The sequence below is a fragment of the Ochlerotatus camptorhynchus genome, unplaced genomic scaffold (genome assembly GCF_037179485.1).
Source record: "Ochlerotatus camptorhynchus isolate MF236.1 unplaced genomic scaffold, CSIRO-AGI_Acam_v1.1 ptg000085l, whole genome shotgun sequence".
Classification (NCBI taxonomy): Eukaryota; Metazoa; Arthropoda; class Insecta; order Diptera; family Culicidae; genus Ochlerotatus; species Ochlerotatus camptorhynchus.
The window spans coordinates 6,554,601-6,574,852 of NW_027040575.1; the positions used below are offsets into that span (position 1 = coordinate 6,554,601).

Sequence of the window (20,252 nt, forward strand, 5' to 3'; positions counted from 1 at the left end):
TTGATGAAGAGTCCAAAAAAATTAAGAAAAAAATGTACGACTTCGAGTGTCCAGTTTTTTTTTTTAATATTTGTTGCGGTGCGAAAAAGCATCAAAATGAACCGCTTCAATCCGAATAAAACATTTTGGTAGCTCGTTTGACTGTCCTGAGATCGAAACATACATCGATATAATCGATACATGTTTTAAATGGCGTTAATTTGACAACAACAGCTGCCAAAATCGATAGTAATTTCCGCCGGAATGTGAAAACCTTGAAGCCAAACTCTAAGACAATATAAAATTTAGAGTGAAGTGGATGAAATGTTCAACAGAAATACTTTTCATCCTATCAACGCAAAATTCAATTTTACTTTGAAAATCAAGCATCCCATCCAGTGTAGATAAAAATCATGTCTTCTACACTCAACGTATGAATGAAGGCAACCTTAACAGATAGACCTACTACCTGTATGAATTTGAATTTTGATATAACCACATTCTCTTGATCAAGGCAACCTTTGAGTATCGAAGTCATTGAACATTGCACTCAGAAAATATTCAAATCTAAATAGTATAAAAGCTAAGCTAAATCGCAACTCTCCCAACCGACTCCTTGCTCGGTATAAAATAAGAGAATACAAGCTTTGTAGCATAAAAATGGTTTATACATTGAAATGTATAAAGTCGCGATATTGATAGGATGTATACAAGCTGTTTATTGATCTAGATGCGTTTTTTGTTTCAAATAACTGATTAAGAAACATAGTAAACAAAGTATTCTCAAATACTGACGATGTATTTTCATAGATGTAAATTACAATAAATATGCACAGAAGCGACACGAGTACCAGATGATCGAGAATGGTTATAAAAAAGTACTCATTGATCTTCGATTCAAAGTCAATAAACTGCGGACCATCGTGGCTGATTATATGTGTGCGACTGGCGAATTTCCACGTGACCGATGCGCTACAAGAGGGAAAATATTTTGTTGAATTTTCAGTAATATTTTAAGCGAGGTAAAATATTGTCACCTATAAAAATTTGTGCCCAGAGGTGAGCCATTTCTCGTAAACGTTTCAGTTACATTCCGGAAATCTTATCTTATCCTAATAATTAAAATACAAAACAGCTCCTTATGCATAATTACAATTACTACTAATCAAAAAATATTAGTTTTCGCGTGTACTGTTGAAATTAGCAAGGGGCTACGGTATGTTGCATTTCTAGATAGAGCTGGGATTAGGGCGTAACAGCCTTTGTAAACAATGACTTATCCCGTTTATTTCTCGGAATTAAAGGCACGCCTACACACATGCTTGGCATACACAGTTTTGGTCACGAACTGCTCATTTGCTAATAACTTTACACAGAGTTGACGAAACATCGTTCTTTTTGAAGCAGTAGATATAATAGAGTTTAAGCTTGTTATAGGTACATAAAACAAAGTAGATTTCAATTCTAGTAATAAACTGTATTTGTTTTTGCGTTGTAAAAATGAAGTAAGAAATGCTCGCTGCACATCTCGGACTTTAAAAGTAAAAATTCATTGGTCTTGATTCAAATGTTAAGATTTAACTACTTTTTGCATATCTATAGTAAGCTATGATCCTAATCTATCAATTACTTTAAAGAAAAATAAATTTCAACAACTGAGTGAAAAGTTATTAACAAATGAGCAGTTGGTGTGTACAACTGTGTATGCCAAGCATGCCTACACAAACCAACATATTCATCGGGTAGGAGAAGTCTTCCTCTCCTCGATGGTAATGTCGATTTGCCAGGGAGAGTCATGGCTTCCGAGAACTCATCGAGAGATGTCATTGTTTACAAAAGCTGTTACGGCCTAATTCCAGCTCTATCTAGATTTGTCAAAACGGAGGAAGATTGTCGTCAAAGAGAAAAATGAACATTATGCCAACCGTCCATTCTGCATAACGTACTTATGTCTAACATTGCCCACAGCACATCCTTACTCATAAATACTCTTGTTTTCTCCAACTATCCTAGGTCACAAAGTCCATCGTATCACTGCTGATGTACTATGGGTGGAAAAAGTTCTCCATCATCCACGAGGATATGTGGAAAAACGTTGCGGATTCACTGGAAACCCAAGCGCAGCGCAACAACCTAACCGTCAATCACGTGCAGGAGGCACACGACTATCACATATGCTGCGAAAACAATCTGGATTGTTGTCGTAGTGGATATTGGTATACGGTATTATGTTATTACATAAATAATTAAATGTAATCAGCTTAATCAACCGACGACTCTCGTCTGCATTCGTGGGTGTGCTTTTAATTGATTCCCAGCTATACTTGGATTGTTCCATTTTGCCACATATTTGCCTATTTTATTTCGTTTGAATCGTGTTTGAGCCCCGGATTTCCTAAAGCTGTTTGCAGTGAATTTTATACAAAAGCTTTGACGTCGTTATTTTTGATTTCCTCTTTCAACAGATCATCCAAAATACGATGAACAAGACGCGAATCTACGTTTTTCTAGGCAATCCAAATGCCCTCGTCGACATGATGACCCAGATGGACGCAATGCAGCTCTTTTCGAAAGGTGAATATCTGGTGATATTCGTTGACATGATGACGTACTCACTGAAGTAAGTATCTCATTTGAATGATTATTTGAAGTGCTTATCCGAATGGAGGCAAATAGCAAAATCGTGGCAAAATAATATCGAATTGTGCTATCGTAGCTTATTAAGTTATTGGTACGTTCTTTAGAGCAATAACTTATTTTGCTATTAGATCATAATCTGCTATTATTATGATATTTTGATAGCTCGACATTGTCTAAAAAATTTAAATATTAGAAAAGCACAGAAAGTAGTTCATCGTGAATTTTCAAATTATTATTATAGATTATTTTCAAGAAAACTTAAATTGTCTCTGTTGTATTTCTTCAAACTGACTAAATTGACGTTTAACAAGATTATTTTTTTAATTTAATTCAGTAAACATAAATATTTAAGTTTGTAATAAACTCAGTAACATAACTTATTGAAAACATATACAGAAACATCGGAGTAAACAGCTTGGCGAGCTCGATAACAAAAATATAATCCTGCACACTTAGAAATAGCTAATTTTACAAGTGATGGAATCCATCTTTGACATAAAAGATGAGACGTAAATAAACATGTCATGTAATAAGAAGTGCTCGGGGACTGAAAAGTTTGATGCTCGACGAAAAGTACGTTTAATTGAGCTATATTTCGCTTCTGTTATTACTGAAATTTATGTCAAAATTGATGCTCGCACATGTCACTCTCAGAGCACCTGAATTTACATGATTTTTTCTAAGTGTGTCGTTATGAATTTTTATCTTTTCTATAGAACCGATGTTAACAAAGCCTGCATTTCTCAATATCTATACACTCATCTGAATAACTGCCTCATCTTTTATGTCAAACACGATTTCCGTCACGTATAAAATTATTTATTTCTAAGTGTGTAATTAAAATGTTTTGTCTATTGTTGCTCAAGTTGTTCTGGTTTTCGTTTAACGAAAATTCTTGTATGTGGAAAAAAGCCTTATCGATGCCATGTCGCGCAGTTTTTGTGTCTACAATTTTAGATTTATCACGTAAATAAACTCGAAAAAAAATATCCAAGAATAGCGTTAACTGACAGAACCCCAAATCATCAAAACTTGCTCAAAGTAATAATACGACGATCAATTGAAAGTGTGGTTGGCCAGCCGGAAAGGAAAACAACCCGGGAAAGTCTCGAGCAATGTTGAATGACTGGTTCTCAGTAATTTGGTTACCAAATTTCAAGATTGAGCCACTATTTGAAAGTACGACTATCTACTTTCGAACGGAGCAAACAAGGAATTGATTGGACCTGTTGACCGTTAGAGTACGGCAATTTTGAGGAAGGTACAAATCGGGTTGATTATCTCTTTTACCGTACCTTCCCCAAAATTGACGTTTGCTCAAGATCAACGAACAAACCAAGGAAAAAAAATATAGTCCGACTGATTACCGGCAGTAATCAAAATTGTCTTTTTTTTCTTTGGTTTGTTTTCCGTCGATCTTGTTTTCCGTGCTGAGCACCAATGCTACCGACGACAGGAAGGCAGCTCCCACACCTGGACCCTACCTATCGACCCATCAATTCATGAACCGGTGACCAACGGCTTTACTTCCCCCTTCTGAAGGAAGGCGTGATCAGAGATGTTATGCCTCAGAACATCCCGGCGGCGTCGACTAGGATTGAACCCAGGCCTGCTGGGGTGAGAGGCAATCACGCTTACCACTACACCACCTGCGCCGCTTCTATCAAAATTGTCATAAAATGGCCTATTTTCACCATGGGCTGGATTTTTTATTTCTTAATATTTTGGGCTCAAATTCCCACCACACTTTGGAAATTATTTCTACTTGATGTGTTTCTAAGGGCAAGTGATTTGGACAAATAGTTTTTGAGATATGACCAGATGAGTGAGTGATAGTTTTGAGCTCTTCTGGTGGCAATTCAATGCTATTTAATACTTTTTTTTACTGAATTCCTTCACGCCGATGAAACAATAATATTTTTATGTTATTTTGACATGTTCTGGGCAGGATTCTCATTAAATGAAATCATAACTACCTCATTTATTTACTTCTGTCCATAATTTAATTATGGTCCTAAAAGTGAAAACTACGTTTCTTTGGGATACAGCCAAAACGTTGTGCTTTAGAAGTACGATGAAATCAGATAGATGAGCAGGTATATACAATTTCAGTAGTGGATGACAGCTGCTACATAGCCGGCGCCGGTGGTGTAGTGGTAACCGTGACTGCTTTCTAACACCCCGATGGGTCTGGGTTCAATCCCAGCTGAGGTCGGTGGGATTTTTCTGAGGCATAAAAATCTCTGGTCATGTCTTCCTTCGGAAGGGAAGTAACCCGAGCAAAGTCTGAGATCAAATTGAAATCTAAATTTGATGTTGTGATTTTGCTGATAATGATTGTTCAGGTTGCTGTCGTTTTGGTCGTTTTAACGGTTAAAATATCAAAATTGAGAGCAAAAATATCTTCCTGTGACATCACATTGAAAACTATTTCTGCTATCAGTGAGAGCAAACTGAAAACTCAATTTGATATAAATTTTTCCTGTTGATAACAAAACAAGTATTCAATTTGATGTTATGCTAAGGCAATGAAAACAAACCCGCAATATTATATATTGCGGGTATATATATTTATTTATTTTTATATTTTTGAAGAGTAAATGTACAGCAAAATAAAAACAAAATGTGTCAATTGCATAATCTGAAATCAAATTAGGATTTCAGTTTGATGTTGATATAAAAACTTGATTTCAATTTGCTGTCATTTTGATGCTGGACTTTGCTCGGGAAAGCCGTTGGTCCCGGCCCATGTGTGTTTGAATGGGTGCGATATCCTACGCAGGTGTGGAAGCTGCCTGCACATTCGATTGCCGTCAATGAATGGCAATCGATGTCCGTCGGTGATTGGCACTAAATTGCGGAACAGAGACCGACGTTAAATAAAGGAAAAGACAGCTGCTACTTTTATAATACCCTTATTTGAGTAATTAATTATTTTTTTTAGATACAATCTCACGAGCGAGAATGCCTTTTTTATAGTTATAAAGAAAAAACGTTGAACCTTTATTTTTCATTTTTGATAACACAACTTTCATTCATGAACGTTACTATCATAATCTTCTTCTACGCATTTGAAGCTACGCACAGGAAACAGTTGCAGACTTATATTTATGTCTAAGTATTAGTATAGTAGGGTAGGGGTTTTGATCTAATTTCCGTCCTACTAAGCACAACGTGCACTTTACCTCTCTTTTCTGAACGAGTTTTAACTAAAAATGGAATATTTCTGTCAAAGATGACTTTTAAATTTATTCACCTTTCCATACGTACCGTTAGATTTGATAAAGAGTCACAAATTGTTGAGATATTGTTTAAAATCTAATACTGCTTCTTGATTCTAAATTCGTTCTACGAGTTTCAATTCCGTCCAAACGCATTGAAACGCCATTAGATTTTCTTCGTCCTACGGATAAACGTAGAAGCGCTTCTTTTGTTTTGAGAACAATGAGCGTAAATATTCATACAATGCGCTGTAAAAGGATTTATGTTGTAGCTAATGAACTAACGCATCGGAGCAAATCTATTTTTGATTTGTGCACGGTGAAGTCATTGATATTATTGGTCTTTTCTGATCGATAGAACGGAAATGGGCGATTACGACGAAGTAGCGCTCTACCCTAGTAAGTTATGATTGTTCTCAGAAGACAAAATTTGCCTGGTGACATAACTAGACCAACAATTGAAATAGGCGGAACAACCAAACGTAAACAATGGCTTTCAACGCAAATTTCTCGAAAATCAAGGTTCATCCATGCAATCTAACACCAGCATCTGAATCAGCAAACTTTCTTTATCGAATGACATTGTTAGTTTGCGTGGGTGTTTTATGATTTTCGAGATTTTCGAGCCATTGTTTACGTTTGGTTGTTCCGCATATTTCAATTGTTGGTCTAGATAAGAAGAGGTATATTTTCAACGTTGGGAGCACTACAAAAATTATTCCTCTCACTTGACTGGTAGCAAACACATATTTATGTAAAACCGTAACGCAATTATGTAAAATAAATATCATCCTCCGAATAGCGTGGGGGGTGGTAGAATTTTTCCATCAGTTTTCCTCTAACCAATCGAACCGATTCATTGAAGATGACTAATTTAGAGCACTATAGCACTAGTAAAGAAAATAGATTTTGACAAAAGACAGAAATAGCGGTGGGTGCATAAAGGTGGCAGTCAAAACATGGTACTTAATGGTTTACAAACTGATTTTGAACTATGGTTTTGCTGATGATACATGACAGTAACGTTAACAGTGAACTCATGCATTGATGTTTGCATCGAAAGCTCTCAATTAATAACTGTGGAAGTGCGAACACTAAGTTGAGAGCACGCAATAAGCAAATATTCGATAAGCAATAAGCTTCAAATGCGTAGAAGAAGAACAGAAAAAGGCACCGGTGGTGTAGTGGTAAGCGTGATTGCCTCTCATCCCAGCAGGCCTAGGTTCAATCCCAGTCGGCGCCGCCGGGATGTTCTGAGGCATAACATCTCTGATCACGCCTTCCTTCGGAAAGGAAGTAAAGCCGTTGGTCCCTGGTTCATGAATTGATGGGTCGATAGGTAGGGTCCAGGTGTGGGAGCTGCCTCCCTGGCGTCGGTAGCATTGGTGCTCAGCACGGAAAACAAGATCGATGGAAAACAAATCAACGAAAAAAAAAGAACATGACAGTTACCTTTAAATTGACGTTCTAAGATCACGAAAAGCTTATTTGGTTGTGGAGTAATCTCTTTCGAAAGATGAAATTTCTAAACATCTCGAAAAATCCAGAGTTGTAGCCGAGAGGGGTCTAGATTCAGAATGCAAAATAAGCGTTTTGGCCAAGTTTGGCTCAAATCGGTGACATCGACCACAGGTGGTGTATCCACTTGAGCTGGAATGACCCATATACAATTTTCACACTGCCGTACTCTAACGGAACTATCAACTCTATACTTTCATCTCCTCATCTATCGTATAAAATGAGCCCTTTAAGTCTGATATTTGACGTTTAACATGTCCAACTATGTAATTTGTACATGTTAAAGAAATTATCCAACGCTTTCAACCAAATTGGAGCGAAAACATGAGAAACATGTTTTTGAGACTGGTGATAGCGGAAACTACGACTTCGTCAGGTAACACAAAAGCAGCTTTCAAGGGCTTCATTTACCACCATAAACCTTGACAAACGAAGAAACTGTTGGACCGTTTTTCACTTACATGCAACAAGTTAACATAGGTGACTGTTCAACACTTGATATGATCATGCAGTCGACTAGAGTTCGTGATTCGGTAAAACCATGATGTTGATGCTTTATTTAATCTATTTTTTCTATAGTAGCTCATTTTGCTATTGGTTTGATCTTCAGCAGCTTAATATTCATTGTTTAATTATAAAGCTTGCTATTGGTTTTATATTCTCTTCTACTCGGGTATGGTTGCTGAGCTTTTCTTAATTGCTCTTCAGTTTTTATTAACAATCGATTACCAGAGACGTATTCAGGATTATAGGTTTGGTGGAAAACTCTCTATTTTGTCCCTAGGATAAATTTTGATGTATAATATATGCCTTGTATAAACAAATTTCTTACATAGAGCTTAGTCCCTAGTCTTAATCATTTCAAGCTAGGGAACAACGAATAGAAGATTAGAAATCACATATAATGAAGACTAACTATCTCATTTTTTCCTTGTTTCAAGATCAACAAAGCCGAGTCTTGTCACTATCAACAAGGCATAAAAAGTAACAAGGACTAAGATGTGTTCCTTCAATTACTGAAAAATCCTGTTCCCCTAGTTTGAAGTAGTCAGTACTAGGAATCGGTGGTAGATCTTACATCTTGTAACGTACCACGAAAAGATGATCTACTCACGTTACGGTGCACCATCGAGAGTTAAGAGCGGTACCAGATTTGATCCATTGTGGTATGACAGTTAGACAATTGATTAAGTTATCACTTTGTTCGCATAGTACGAAATCAAACTGCATTTTTGGGTGTATATGGGTAGTAAGCGTGGGTGAGCTAGCAGTTTCATCAAATATAAGTTTGAAGCTATTGATTTCCAAACTATTTACGATCATTTGACTATCCGCCGTTCAAATTATTACTCAAATGCGTCAAATATGCCAGGGAACGTGTTTCTAGCCTAGTTGTTAACAAAATAAAAAGTCGATTAGGAGAATCGCAAATTGGTTTAAAGGGTGATACGGTCAAAATTTGGTCAAGGGAAAACGCGTGTAAATCGGTGAAACCGTTTATTTAAAAAATCAAATTAAATTTCTTTTTCAAGTTCAATTAGTATAAAATTCAGGAAAAATATTCAGTTAGGCTTCCGCTTTTCCAAATTCGAATTGCTGGGCCTTACGCTTGACCCCTGCCATCAGATTTTGTACAGCCACCTTGTCCACCTTCTTCGCCGCAGAAAGCCAGTTTGCCTTGAACTGCTGCTCGCCCTTAGCAGTTTTTTTGGTCTTCTTTAGGTTCCGCTTGACAATAGCCCAGTATTTCTCAATTGGGCGGAGCTCTGGCGTGTTGGGAGGGTTCTTGTCCTTGGGAACCACCTGCACGTTGTTGGCGGCGTACCACTCCATGGCCTTTTTACCGTAATGGCAAGATGCCAAATCCGGCCAAAACAGTACGGAACAACCGTGTTTCTTCAGGAAAGGCAGCAGACGTTTATTCAAACACTCTTTCACGTAAATTTCTTGGTTGACAGTCCCGGAAGCTATGAAAATGCTGCTTTTCAAGCCACAGGTACAGATGGCTTCCCAAACCAGATATTTCTTTGCGAACTTTGACAGTTTCATGTGCTTGAAAACATCTGCTACCTTTCCCCTTCCTTTTGCCGTATAAAACTCCTGTCCCGGAAGCTGCTTGTAGTCGGCTTTGACGTAGGTTTCATCGTCCATTACCACGCAGTCAAACTTCGTCAGCATCGTCGTGTACAGCCTCCGGGATCGCGCTTTGGCCGTCGTATTTTGTTTATCATCGCGATTTGAAGTCACTACCTTCTTGTAAGTCGATAGTCCGGCTCGTTTTTTGGCTCGATGCACGGTTGTAGACGATACACCCAGCTTATTTGCGGCATCTCGGAGAGAGAGGTTAGGGTTTCGCTTGAAACTACCGGCAACTCTCTTTGTCGTCTCAGCGGCTTCCGGTTTTCGATTTCCCCCCGATCCAGACTTCCTGGCTGTCGACAAACGTTCCCCAAACACTTTAATTACATTTGTAACGGTTGATTTGGCAACTTTTAGCGATTTTGCCAACTTTGCGTGCGAGTAGCTCGAATTTTCGCGATGCGCGAGCAAAATTTTGATACGCTGCTCTTCTTGCTTGGACGGCATTTTGACAACTGAAGAGTGAATTCCAAAATCAAAATAGGAGCAACATTCTACACACACACACCTTCAAAATGAGGGGTGTTCAGGTTTTTTAAATGCAAGATTGAAAGAAATACGTCAAGTTGATATTGACCAAATTTTGACCGTATCACCCTTTATTTGAATATTACTAAAGATTTTTTTAACTTTTCCTGGTTCATTGACTAACGCAGGCAGTTTATATCAATTTTGACTTAACAATCCATCGCTTACAAGTGACGACCGTTACGGGGAATGTGACGGTTTTTATGTTAAGAGTATATATCACCCAATGAATATTCATTTCTGTGACTATTATCGAGCAAACGATATTCGAACAGAAATATCGCCATATATTTTCAAGCTTGCAGATGCATGCAACCTGTTAAGTAAAAATAAATTATCTCTGCAACATAACACCCACTGAGTACGGTGTTTTCGATTACGCAAAAGCATGTCACCTACCCGGCAAAGTTTCTAATTGACTGAAACATCAAAGCGCCATTTTTCCCCGTTCATGAGCGGTGGCATAGAACTCTGCAACCCACATCTAGCTAATCGTCTGTAATATTTCTGAAGAGAGCTAATAGGTATTTTATGGTAGGTATTCTGCTCAGTTAATGAAAATCACAAACATAAACATCGTCTCGTCAACACTCCATTAGCGTCCATGGGCCCTTGATGCCTATTAGAAAACGAGAAAGCAACTGGATTGACATGTTCATTACGTTCCATAATCACTTTGCAGGGAATCGAAAAAGTACCTCTGGCGGTTGGATCGAGTGTCTCATCACAAAAACTGCAATGACATGGACCAGTTTCTGCAGCGCGGCCGCAGTTTGCTGGTGGTGGTTGCTTCCGAGCCTCATCCAGAGTTTGAACAGTTCACTAATAAAGTTCGCGAATACAACCAGAAGGAACCGTTTACGTTCAAAATGCCGATGCTGTTCCAGTCGTACGCCAAGGTGAGTACCGTTGCTGTCGCTTATCCCATAACAGTCCCACGTCCTATGAAATTCTCATTTATATGGGACTGTTATATGAATGGCGGAAGGATATCCGTTTACCGTTGGGTGGAACTAGGGTTTTTGATCTTATTTCTGCCCTACTAAGCACAACCCGCACTTAACCTATCTATTTCGAACGGATATGAACCCAACAATGCACAGTGGGCAAAAATTGACAAAACCGCGACTAAATTGAATATTTCGGCTGCCAAACGGTTTCAGTCAACATGTTGTACATATTCTCAAAGGAAAAACTCTGCTGAATCAATTGGTGGTGGCTTTTGCGGACCAAGATAGAGGGTCGGGATCAACCCGAGCTCCCGGTGAAGTAGGAAATGCCACTATCTATCGACATAAATTTACACTTTATTTAATATTTGTTAAATTCACTTTGATCTCATGATTCTGAACAATATAGAATAAACCGCAAGGTTTAGGACAAATTTTATAATGTGGCCACTTTATCGGTCAATTCAGATTATCGGGAGATCCAGAATATGGCCACTATGCCCCAAAATATAGTTTCCATGTAAAATACGCTTTGATCTCTGGATTCTGAACAACATAGAAAAAATCACAAGGTTCTAGGACATTTTTTATAATGTGGCCACTTTATCGGTCGTTCTGGATCCTCCTTCAGGTCAGTCGAGTTTCCCTGAGCGTGTATATGGTGTCTGTGAACTATCAATTTCCAGTAATATACGTTAAATAATCTGTAAATCTGATTTCACACAAATATTGGTAAAATTGATCTAAACATATTTCTCTGTAAATGTAGTACAAAAGTAGTTCAGTTAAGCGAACTCAAATTGGAGGAATCGATTACCTACATTTGGGTTATTTAATCTTAGCGTGTAGTGAGCTGTGGCGTATACATGTTGTTTTTGGCTTGGTGTTGTTGTACGCAGCGTTGCCAGGTAATTTAAAAAAATATCTGGTCCAGTTAAATTGTGAAATCTGGAAAATTATATGATTATATTTTGACGTTGGAATTCAAATATTGCTATTGATATAAAATAGTAGGAGAAAGTGGGGCAGTTTGGCCACCTTAAGAAAATCATCAGTGAAAAATTCGAATGATGTTCAACCAAATTGATGGTTTCAAGCCCTATTTACATGAATACAAATTGAATATTAAAAGTAACCTTTTGAATCTTATGCAAGAATATTTAAAAAAAATGTTGTAGCCGAAATCAAACCGTCGGGGTAAAATAGATGCTTCTTCCAGATCGTGTTGAAAATATCCGGAACAATCTTAACACGGCCGTGGTGATTCAAACAGAAAGTCTACAAAGCGAATCGATCAACGTAGATATGACCTATTGAAAAGTGACACGCGAATTACTTTCATGTACATCTGGACATCTTTAAAGTAGCCTGAACTTTTCTTACACAGCAAAAAAATAATTTTGATATCACGTCAAAGTGGATGCACTACAATCATGTCGAAAATATGGTGTAATATTACTTGCTAAAAAGGACAAAATTATTATTAATACAATGCATGAACTGACATTACGCTGCTTTTACTGCATTTGTTTATTTATGTGGTCATAAAAATTACATGAAATTTTCGACATGATTGTAGTGCATCCACTTTGATGTGATATCAAAATTATTTTTTTGCTGTGTAGGTTATTCATTATTCTCGACTCTGAAATTCTAAAATCGATGAATTAAGGTTTTCAAAGCATTTTCAAGATTTCCTAAACTTATTTGAAGAACCATTAACAACTCTGTGGTTCATTTGAATTACTCTAAAATTATCCAAGCATCTACGATGTACCCCTGAAGAGCCTTTCCGAGGTTACTATTATTGATACAGTTGAAAACCGGAACAACCCACTAGTGACAATCGATTTTACTCTCGTTCTGTACGGTGAACATAGTGCACTACTTCCGACAAAGTATGCTTCTCTGAAGTGCTTTCTAAAATTAGCACGTCTTCTCTGAAGTTCTGAAAACTTCTCAGAAGTCTTCTGAGAGGATCTTATGAATGATGCTGTGAAGCTTGGAGAACTTTTAAATGATTCGACGTATAAAATATCAGTTCACTGAACTCCGAAGAACTTCAAAGTGCTTAAGATAGCGTCTTAGGTCACAGCATTTTAAAAGGACGGAGAAGGTAATGTCATTTTTGTTTTTGCGGTGTGCACTCGGAAAATGTTATCGCAAACAATCGCAAATCATTTGCACCTCAACATCATTTGTTTGTAAACAAAGGTGCATATCCACACTCTGAATAAAGGAATGATTTGAGATTTGGGCGTACTTGCATTTGTAAACAAACACGTCAATCCCCGATTTCTCGCGAATGAAACCTCAATTTCGATAACTAATGACACTATAAGGTGAATGAATTATGTCTCTTTCATTTGGCATAGCTGATTTACGAGATTGAGGTTTTATTCACGAGTAATCGGCGATTGACGTGTTTGGTTACAAAAGCAATTACGCCCAAATCTCAAATCACTCCTGAATTATTTCGGTGTAGGGAGGCATTCAATAATTACGCAAGAACCTAGGGAAGGAGGTGTTAGAAATGTTCTTACGTTTACCTACATGGGAGAGAGGGGTCTCAGTAATATCTTACGTAAGCATGAACAAGCCATAGGCACATTCTAGCGTGAGGAGGAATGGAATGGAAATAGAATGGAAATGAAATGGAAATGAAATGGAAATGAAATGGAAATGAAATGGAAATGAAATGGAAATGAAATGGAAATGGAATGGAAATGGAATGGAAATGGAATGGAAATGGAATGGAAATGGAATGGAAATGGAATGGAAATGGAATGGAAATGGAATGGAAATGGAATGGAAATGGAATGGAAATGGAATGGAAATGGAATGGAAATGGAATGGAAATGGAATGGAAATGGAATGGAAATGAAATGGAAATGGAATGGAAATGGAATGGAAATGGAATGGAAATGGAATGGAAATGGAAAGGAAATGGAATGGAAATGGAATGGAAATGGAATGGAAATGGAATGGAAATGGAATGGAAATGGAATGGAAATGGAATGGAAATGGAATGGAAATGGAATGGAAATGGAATGGAAATGGAATGGAAATGGAATGGAAATGGAATGGAAATGGAATGGAAATGGAATGGAAATGGAATGGAAATGGAATGGAAATGGAATGGAAATGGAATGGAAATGGAATGGAATGGAAATGGAATGGAAATGGAATGGAAATGGAATGGAAATGGAATGGAAATGGAATGGAAATGGAATGGAAATGGAATGGAAATGGAATGGAAATGAAATGGAAATGAAATGGAGATGCAATGGAAATGGAATGGAAATGGAATGGAAATGGAATGGAAATGGAATGGAAATGGAATGGAAATGGAATGGAAATGGAATGGAAATGGAATGGAAATGGAATGGAAATGGAATGGAAATGGAATGGAAATGGAATGGAAATGGAATGGAAAATTAAATAATGCATTTCCGAAAACATGACGCTGCAAAATCACTAGGCCATTCTGGTGAGATCTTTTCATTTAATCTATTTATATTTAATTTGTATTACTGATTTATCACATGCTCTATTATGAGGAAAAGAGTTTCCTAATCAATCACCCTCCCACTAACACAACTCTTTCCGTTCTGTGACATTTATAAAGGTTGCATGAGTTCCTTGCACCTTCTTTAGTAGATGTTGGATTAACTTACCCTCCCTTCCCCGGCTATTGTAATGATTTGGCCATGTGTATATTGCGATGCTTGTTTTGTAGATTTTATTTTTGTGTGGGGAAAATCACTAATCCCAAGTGTATTATTTTCTGGGTCAACACACGATATTTTCTACAAAATGTATTAGTTGAACATTATATGGTCACCCACGATTAGTACAATCGCATATGGTATGCTATGCTTTAGCAGCTGATGAAATTAATTGATCTGATTGACTGATTTATTACAAAAACTGTAATACAGTCGTGCTTCTTACTTTCATCAAATTTTAATATCTTCTTCTAGCAACCATGTCCAAACACTGAAAATGACGAAAGGCCATTAAAAATACGGTACTAGACAATTGTCTGTACCTAACCTTGAATATGTTCTCGGTGTTTTTTCAATACCTTCTATAATTTGTCACGTTGTTTCGAATGTTTCTTTCAAAACTCCGACCCACTCTCCCCAAGCGTTTCAATTTACCAAGATAAAAAGTGATTCTTTTTAATTTGCTTTTTTCCTTCCATGCTTTCTACTCTACAGTACGTTTCAATCTATGCTGCCTACTTGTACGATTCGGTAAAATTGTATGCCTGGGCTTTGGATAAGCTTCTGAAGGCGGAACAGGTGCATCGGCCGTTAACGAGCGACGTTATACAAGAAGTTGCCAGCAACGGGACACGGATCATCGAAACAATCATTCAGAACCGAACCTACCGAAGTAAGTAACAGTGACGGACGAGGAGCACAACGCTTCCTATTGGGTTTCGACATCCTAACGACCTGAAGGCATGTTTTTCAAAACTTGTTTTTAATAGGTATCGCGGGTGCGATGATCAGAATCGACGAGTTTGGCGACTCCGAGGGGAACTTTTCGGTGCTGGCTTTGAAGTACGAACCGTACACGGAAGGGAACTTTTCCTGCGACTTCCAAATGAAACCGGTGGCCCACTTCCAGATGCGGCAGTTTCAGCAAAGCAACGATTCTGCCCAGAAGCGAAGCGATGAAATCCCAGTGAGTGAGTCGTCGTTATTTTAATTTATTTTGGTGATTTTTTTTTTCGTCCTATCCTCACTCCTTATTAATCCCTATGGAAAGTTTCATGCTTGCAATTGATAAGTGAAGCCAACCTCTCCGTCCCTGTCATCGGTTAAGTGGATTTCCCTTATTGACCGCAATTGTCTTCTATTATTTTATCTTTTCCCGTTGGCTTCGTATTCGTAGGAATTCAAGTTGTCCAGAGCGGGAACAGCAATAGACTGGGCTGGGTCGGAGCGTCCGATGGATGAGCCTTCCTGCGGATTCATGAACGAGCACTGTACGAAGGATGAATCTCACGTCACGTCCATGGTGATAGCAGGTGTGCTTGGGCTGGTTCTGTTCTGTGCGTGTGTCATCATGATGAGCATCTATCGTAAATGGAAAATCGAACTCGAGATCGAAGGTTTGCTTTGGAAAATAGATTCCAGTGAAATCAAAGGATACTTCAACACGGAGATAGTTTCATCTCCGAGTAAGGTGAGTTTGGGGAAATCATGAAATGTTTGGGAAATCATCCAAGCTTCTTTCCGATCATTATTAATTCACGAAATTGAATGCCTCTGACTCACATGAGGTAATTAAGATGTGTTGTTCGGTTGACTGCATCATTCCCAACAGTTTTGCCATTCATAATCGAGTTTCGAACGAATCAAATCAACGCTATTATTCATGCAGCTCTCTTCCATCCGAATAAAGCTCTTACCATGCATTTATTCATTTATTCAGTTGCTAACATGGTTCCTCTCTGTATTCCTTCCCATCGGGTGCAGCTCAGCCTGGCCAGCGCTCAGTCATTTGGGTCACGCTGCTCGAACCAGGTATTCACGCCAACGGCCCGCTTCCGGGGTGTGGTGGTGCGCATAAAGGAGCTAAAATTTTCCCGCCGCAAGGACATTTCCCGAGAGATCATGAAGGAGATGCGGCTGCTACGGGACTTGCGGCACGATAACATCAATAGCTTCATCGGGGCCTGTGTCGAACCGATGCGGATATTACTAGTCACTGATTACTGTGCCAAGGGTAGCCTGTACGATATCATCGAAAACGAAGATATCAAACTAGATGATTTATTTATAGCGTCGTTAGTACACGATTTAATTAAGGTAAGTACATCCCAAAAGGGGTTTCTGCATTTTTCATTGCGGTTTTCGCTTGATTGTATACCTACTAGAGTGGATCAAATTTTCAATTTTCCCAAATCAGGTTCCGATCGTCCTCGGAAACTTCGTACGTATCACAATGTAAGAACTGCTTGGTTATCCTCGTCCTAGCTTTTCTATCTGCCGGTAGACTCTCTATCTGCCCTTAATTATTGAAATTGTATATCAAGATTAGGAATTGATTGCTATACTGCGTTTGGAGCAAAATGAAAAATGTGAACCGCCCTAATACCTACTCTTTCGTCTAATTCAATGGGTTCTTTGTACCGGAAATGCAGCATCGTCGTTTTTCAAAATTCATCTGCTTCACTTCAGTTCTGTTGATTTTAAAAGAGCATATTAATCGGTTATGTAAATTTCCATGCACGTTCTATACAGGGTCTACTGGTACGATTGTTCGTGGTTCTACACGGCCAATGAGATCAGCACAAATTTGATTTAAGTTTACTTATACAAACAGTGCAGGAACTCAGTGATGAGTAAATCTGCGTCATGTTTTTCCAGGAAAAAAAAAATTAAGAAAAGCAAAGATTAGATTCTCTCAGTCTATTGGTAAATATTACTCCTAGACTGAGTAAAATTTTTGTCAATTATTTTCGGCACATTAACTCATCGCTGAGTTTCTGCACTTATTGCGATTTTGAGTAAACTGAACTCCAATTTGGGTTGATCTCTTTGCCCGTGTTTGGTGCTGACTGAAGGGAGTTTGATTATTTTTTCCACTTGGCTGCATTTTAAGCAAGCGTAGCAGCTTACGGTGTTTTGTCCGAGATTATGTCAGCATAGTATACTGAATCATCGGAACAATTCAGTGGTGGAATTATATGTGACAATCGCAAAAATTCTCCAACATGAATTATTTCCGAAACTAATTTCCATGCTAGACTGACATGCAAGGATAGCTGAATACCAGAGTTGCGTCCAATCAATATATATTGGGCTCTGATGAATCCGGAGCAGACTAAATTTCCATTAGTACCGTCCGTTCATCTAGATAAAATTAATAAATAGCAGATTTTTAGCGATGGGCCCAATCTTAGATCCATAGGCCAACATTAGAGCCATTTCCCCTATAACACATTATTTTCATATTAACGAATCATTTAACAAAACTGCTAAGCGGTGCTGGTGGCGTAGTGGTAAGCTTGATTCTCACCCCAGCAGGCCTGGGTTACATCCCAGTTGGCGCTATCGGAATGTTCTGAAGCATAACATCTCTGATCTTGGTCCCCGGTTCATGAGTTGAAGTGGTCGATATGTAGGGTCCAAGTGTGGGAGCTGCCTCTCTGGCGTCGGTAGCATTGGTGCTCAGCACGGTAAACAAATCAAAGGAAAAAAAAAAACAAAACTGCTTGGATCTCCAACATATCGGCGAAATCTTCTATTTCTTTCGTACCACTACGTCAGCATTGTAGCGAATATTCTACCTGTGCTTTAATATAATTTGAACATGGTGAACGAAAAAGATTACTCACCCAACCGGGGGATGTAATATTCGCTTACAATTATGTGGGATTCATCATCAGAGGATGTTAGTGGAGACCGCATGAACCGAGGATGCGATATACCTAGCTGCGGTCCAATGCAAGAAAATTGGAGACCGAAAAATGTAGAGTGTATTAGTGAGGTAAATTAGTTATGTCGGAAAAATTAGGAATCAGACTGCCGGACTGGACTCGAACCACGAACGTTGCGCGATTATCAGACCTGTGCTTTTTCCACTACTCCTCTCCATGCTTCTGAATATGGATAGCCTAAAAGTTAAAATGAAGCGTACACGGTAACCGCAAAATACATACACGGTAACCGCAAAATACCCAATAATGACTACAAAGTAATCATTTTCGAGAGAGATTGGGACTACCCATTAAATGAGTAAAATTTTACCCATTTATGAGTAATTACAACTACAATAATAAGTAGTAAGTATTCATTTTTGAGTAACAAATACTCATAAATGGGTAATATGTTTACTCATTTAATGGGTAGTCCAATTCTCCCTCGAAAATGCTTACTTTGTAGTCATTATTGGGTATTTTTCGATTACCGTGTACTCGACTTCAAATGCTTTTTCTGCTGGAGAGAATCGAGGCAAGTGTGTGCGTCATTCTACAATATTCTACAATGTGCGTCGTTCTACAAGCTTACTGGTATAGTCGAAAGCGTATAGAACACGAAATAAAAAAGACAAAAAACCATTACACGCTATCTTCTGCTTACTCACCAGGTGAGTCGATCGTACTCACTTACGTCTGATGTATAAAGTTGTCAAAAATTGAGTAAACGAGAAATGTCGAACTGAGTAAAAGCCACTCAGTCAGCAAAATTCTGGACTTGGAAAAAATGCCAGTCATGTCCGAGGAAACTTCATAGGAAATGTTACTTCAAACCGACTGAAATGCCTTCAGGTAAGTACGAATTGCTTAGGGAAACGGTGTTGAACCATTTTCTGCTCCGGTAAAATGAATCCGGAGCAGGCAATTTCCATTTTCTTGAATAAAATTCAAAACAAAAACCCTCCCCGGAACTGAAAATACCGCCAAGTGGATTTGACTCAGTCTACGTGAGAACGTCGTTTACTCAAAAGTGAGTCAACATAAGGCTACTCAATTTTGAGTAGCCCTACTTGCCGCTGAGATGAGTACATTCGACTCAATTTTAAGTTGACCAGAATAAGCGTGTACATCGCCTGCATGGTCAATTTCTAACATTCGTTGCCATGTTAATGAACAGAGGATGATAGGAAACGGAACTAACATGCATTGTAATAGATTTTTGGTTTGCGTGTACGAAGCAGTGGTACCAGTTATCAATTCTAGCCGTCTTTGTCCAAATTTGCTAGAAGTGTTTGATATCTTTAATTCGTTGTATCTTTCCAGAAAGCTTCCGCTTCATCAGATCCCAATATATCTTGATTGGACGTAACTCTTGACAATTTGGCGGATTTGCAGTTTTTGGTACAATATTCACTTGATTTGTTTCGTACCACTCCAATCGGGCCACAACAAAGGATTTTCTTTGTGGCTTTTGGTGTTTCTGTAGTGACGTGTAAATTGCTTGCCAAATTATGTTTTTTTTTTGGGAAATTCCGATGCCTTCTTCGTCTTGAAATACTCAGCTGTAGCATTTTTGGCCTTAGCAAAATAGAAAGCCAGCCCTGGAAGCTGCTTGAAATCCTATAGGACATAAGTTTCATCGTCCATAACAACGGATGAAAACTTCTTCAAATATTCGCAGTAAAAACAACAATCAATGCGAAACTAACGATTTTCAATTGGCTCACTACTTGCCTAGCCTATTGGTCCCAAGCAAATCGACTAACGTAGCCCATTCTAGTATAAATTCCAGTACTACACTATGTTAGTTTTGATTCGCTATGAAAGTTTGACAGATAA

The 20,252-nt window shown here is 38.3% G+C and overlaps 1 protein-coding gene across 2 annotated transcripts in view; it reads left to right on the forward strand.

The window, feature by feature from the left end:
• Nucleotides 1-20,252, forward strand: part of LOC135698365 (receptor-type guanylate cyclase Gyc76C-like) — a 200,199-nt gene that overhangs the window by 170,961 nt on the left and 8,986 nt on the right. For both annotated transcript variants that reach the window (XM_065218293.1, XM_065218294.1), the window contains exons 5-11: nt 1,993-2,202; nt 2,445-2,599; nt 10,708-10,924; nt 15,199-15,376; nt 15,474-15,670; nt 15,881-16,174; nt 16,468-16,800. In XM_065218293.1, the coding sequence (XP_065074365.1) occupies nt 1,993-2,202; nt 2,445-2,599; nt 10,708-10,924; nt 15,199-15,376; nt 15,474-15,670; nt 15,881-16,174; nt 16,468-16,800 (1,584 nt within the window). The remainder of the gene's footprint in view (nt 1-1,992; nt 2,203-2,444; nt 2,600-10,707; nt 10,925-15,198; nt 15,377-15,473; nt 15,671-15,880; nt 16,175-16,467; nt 16,801-20,252) is intronic.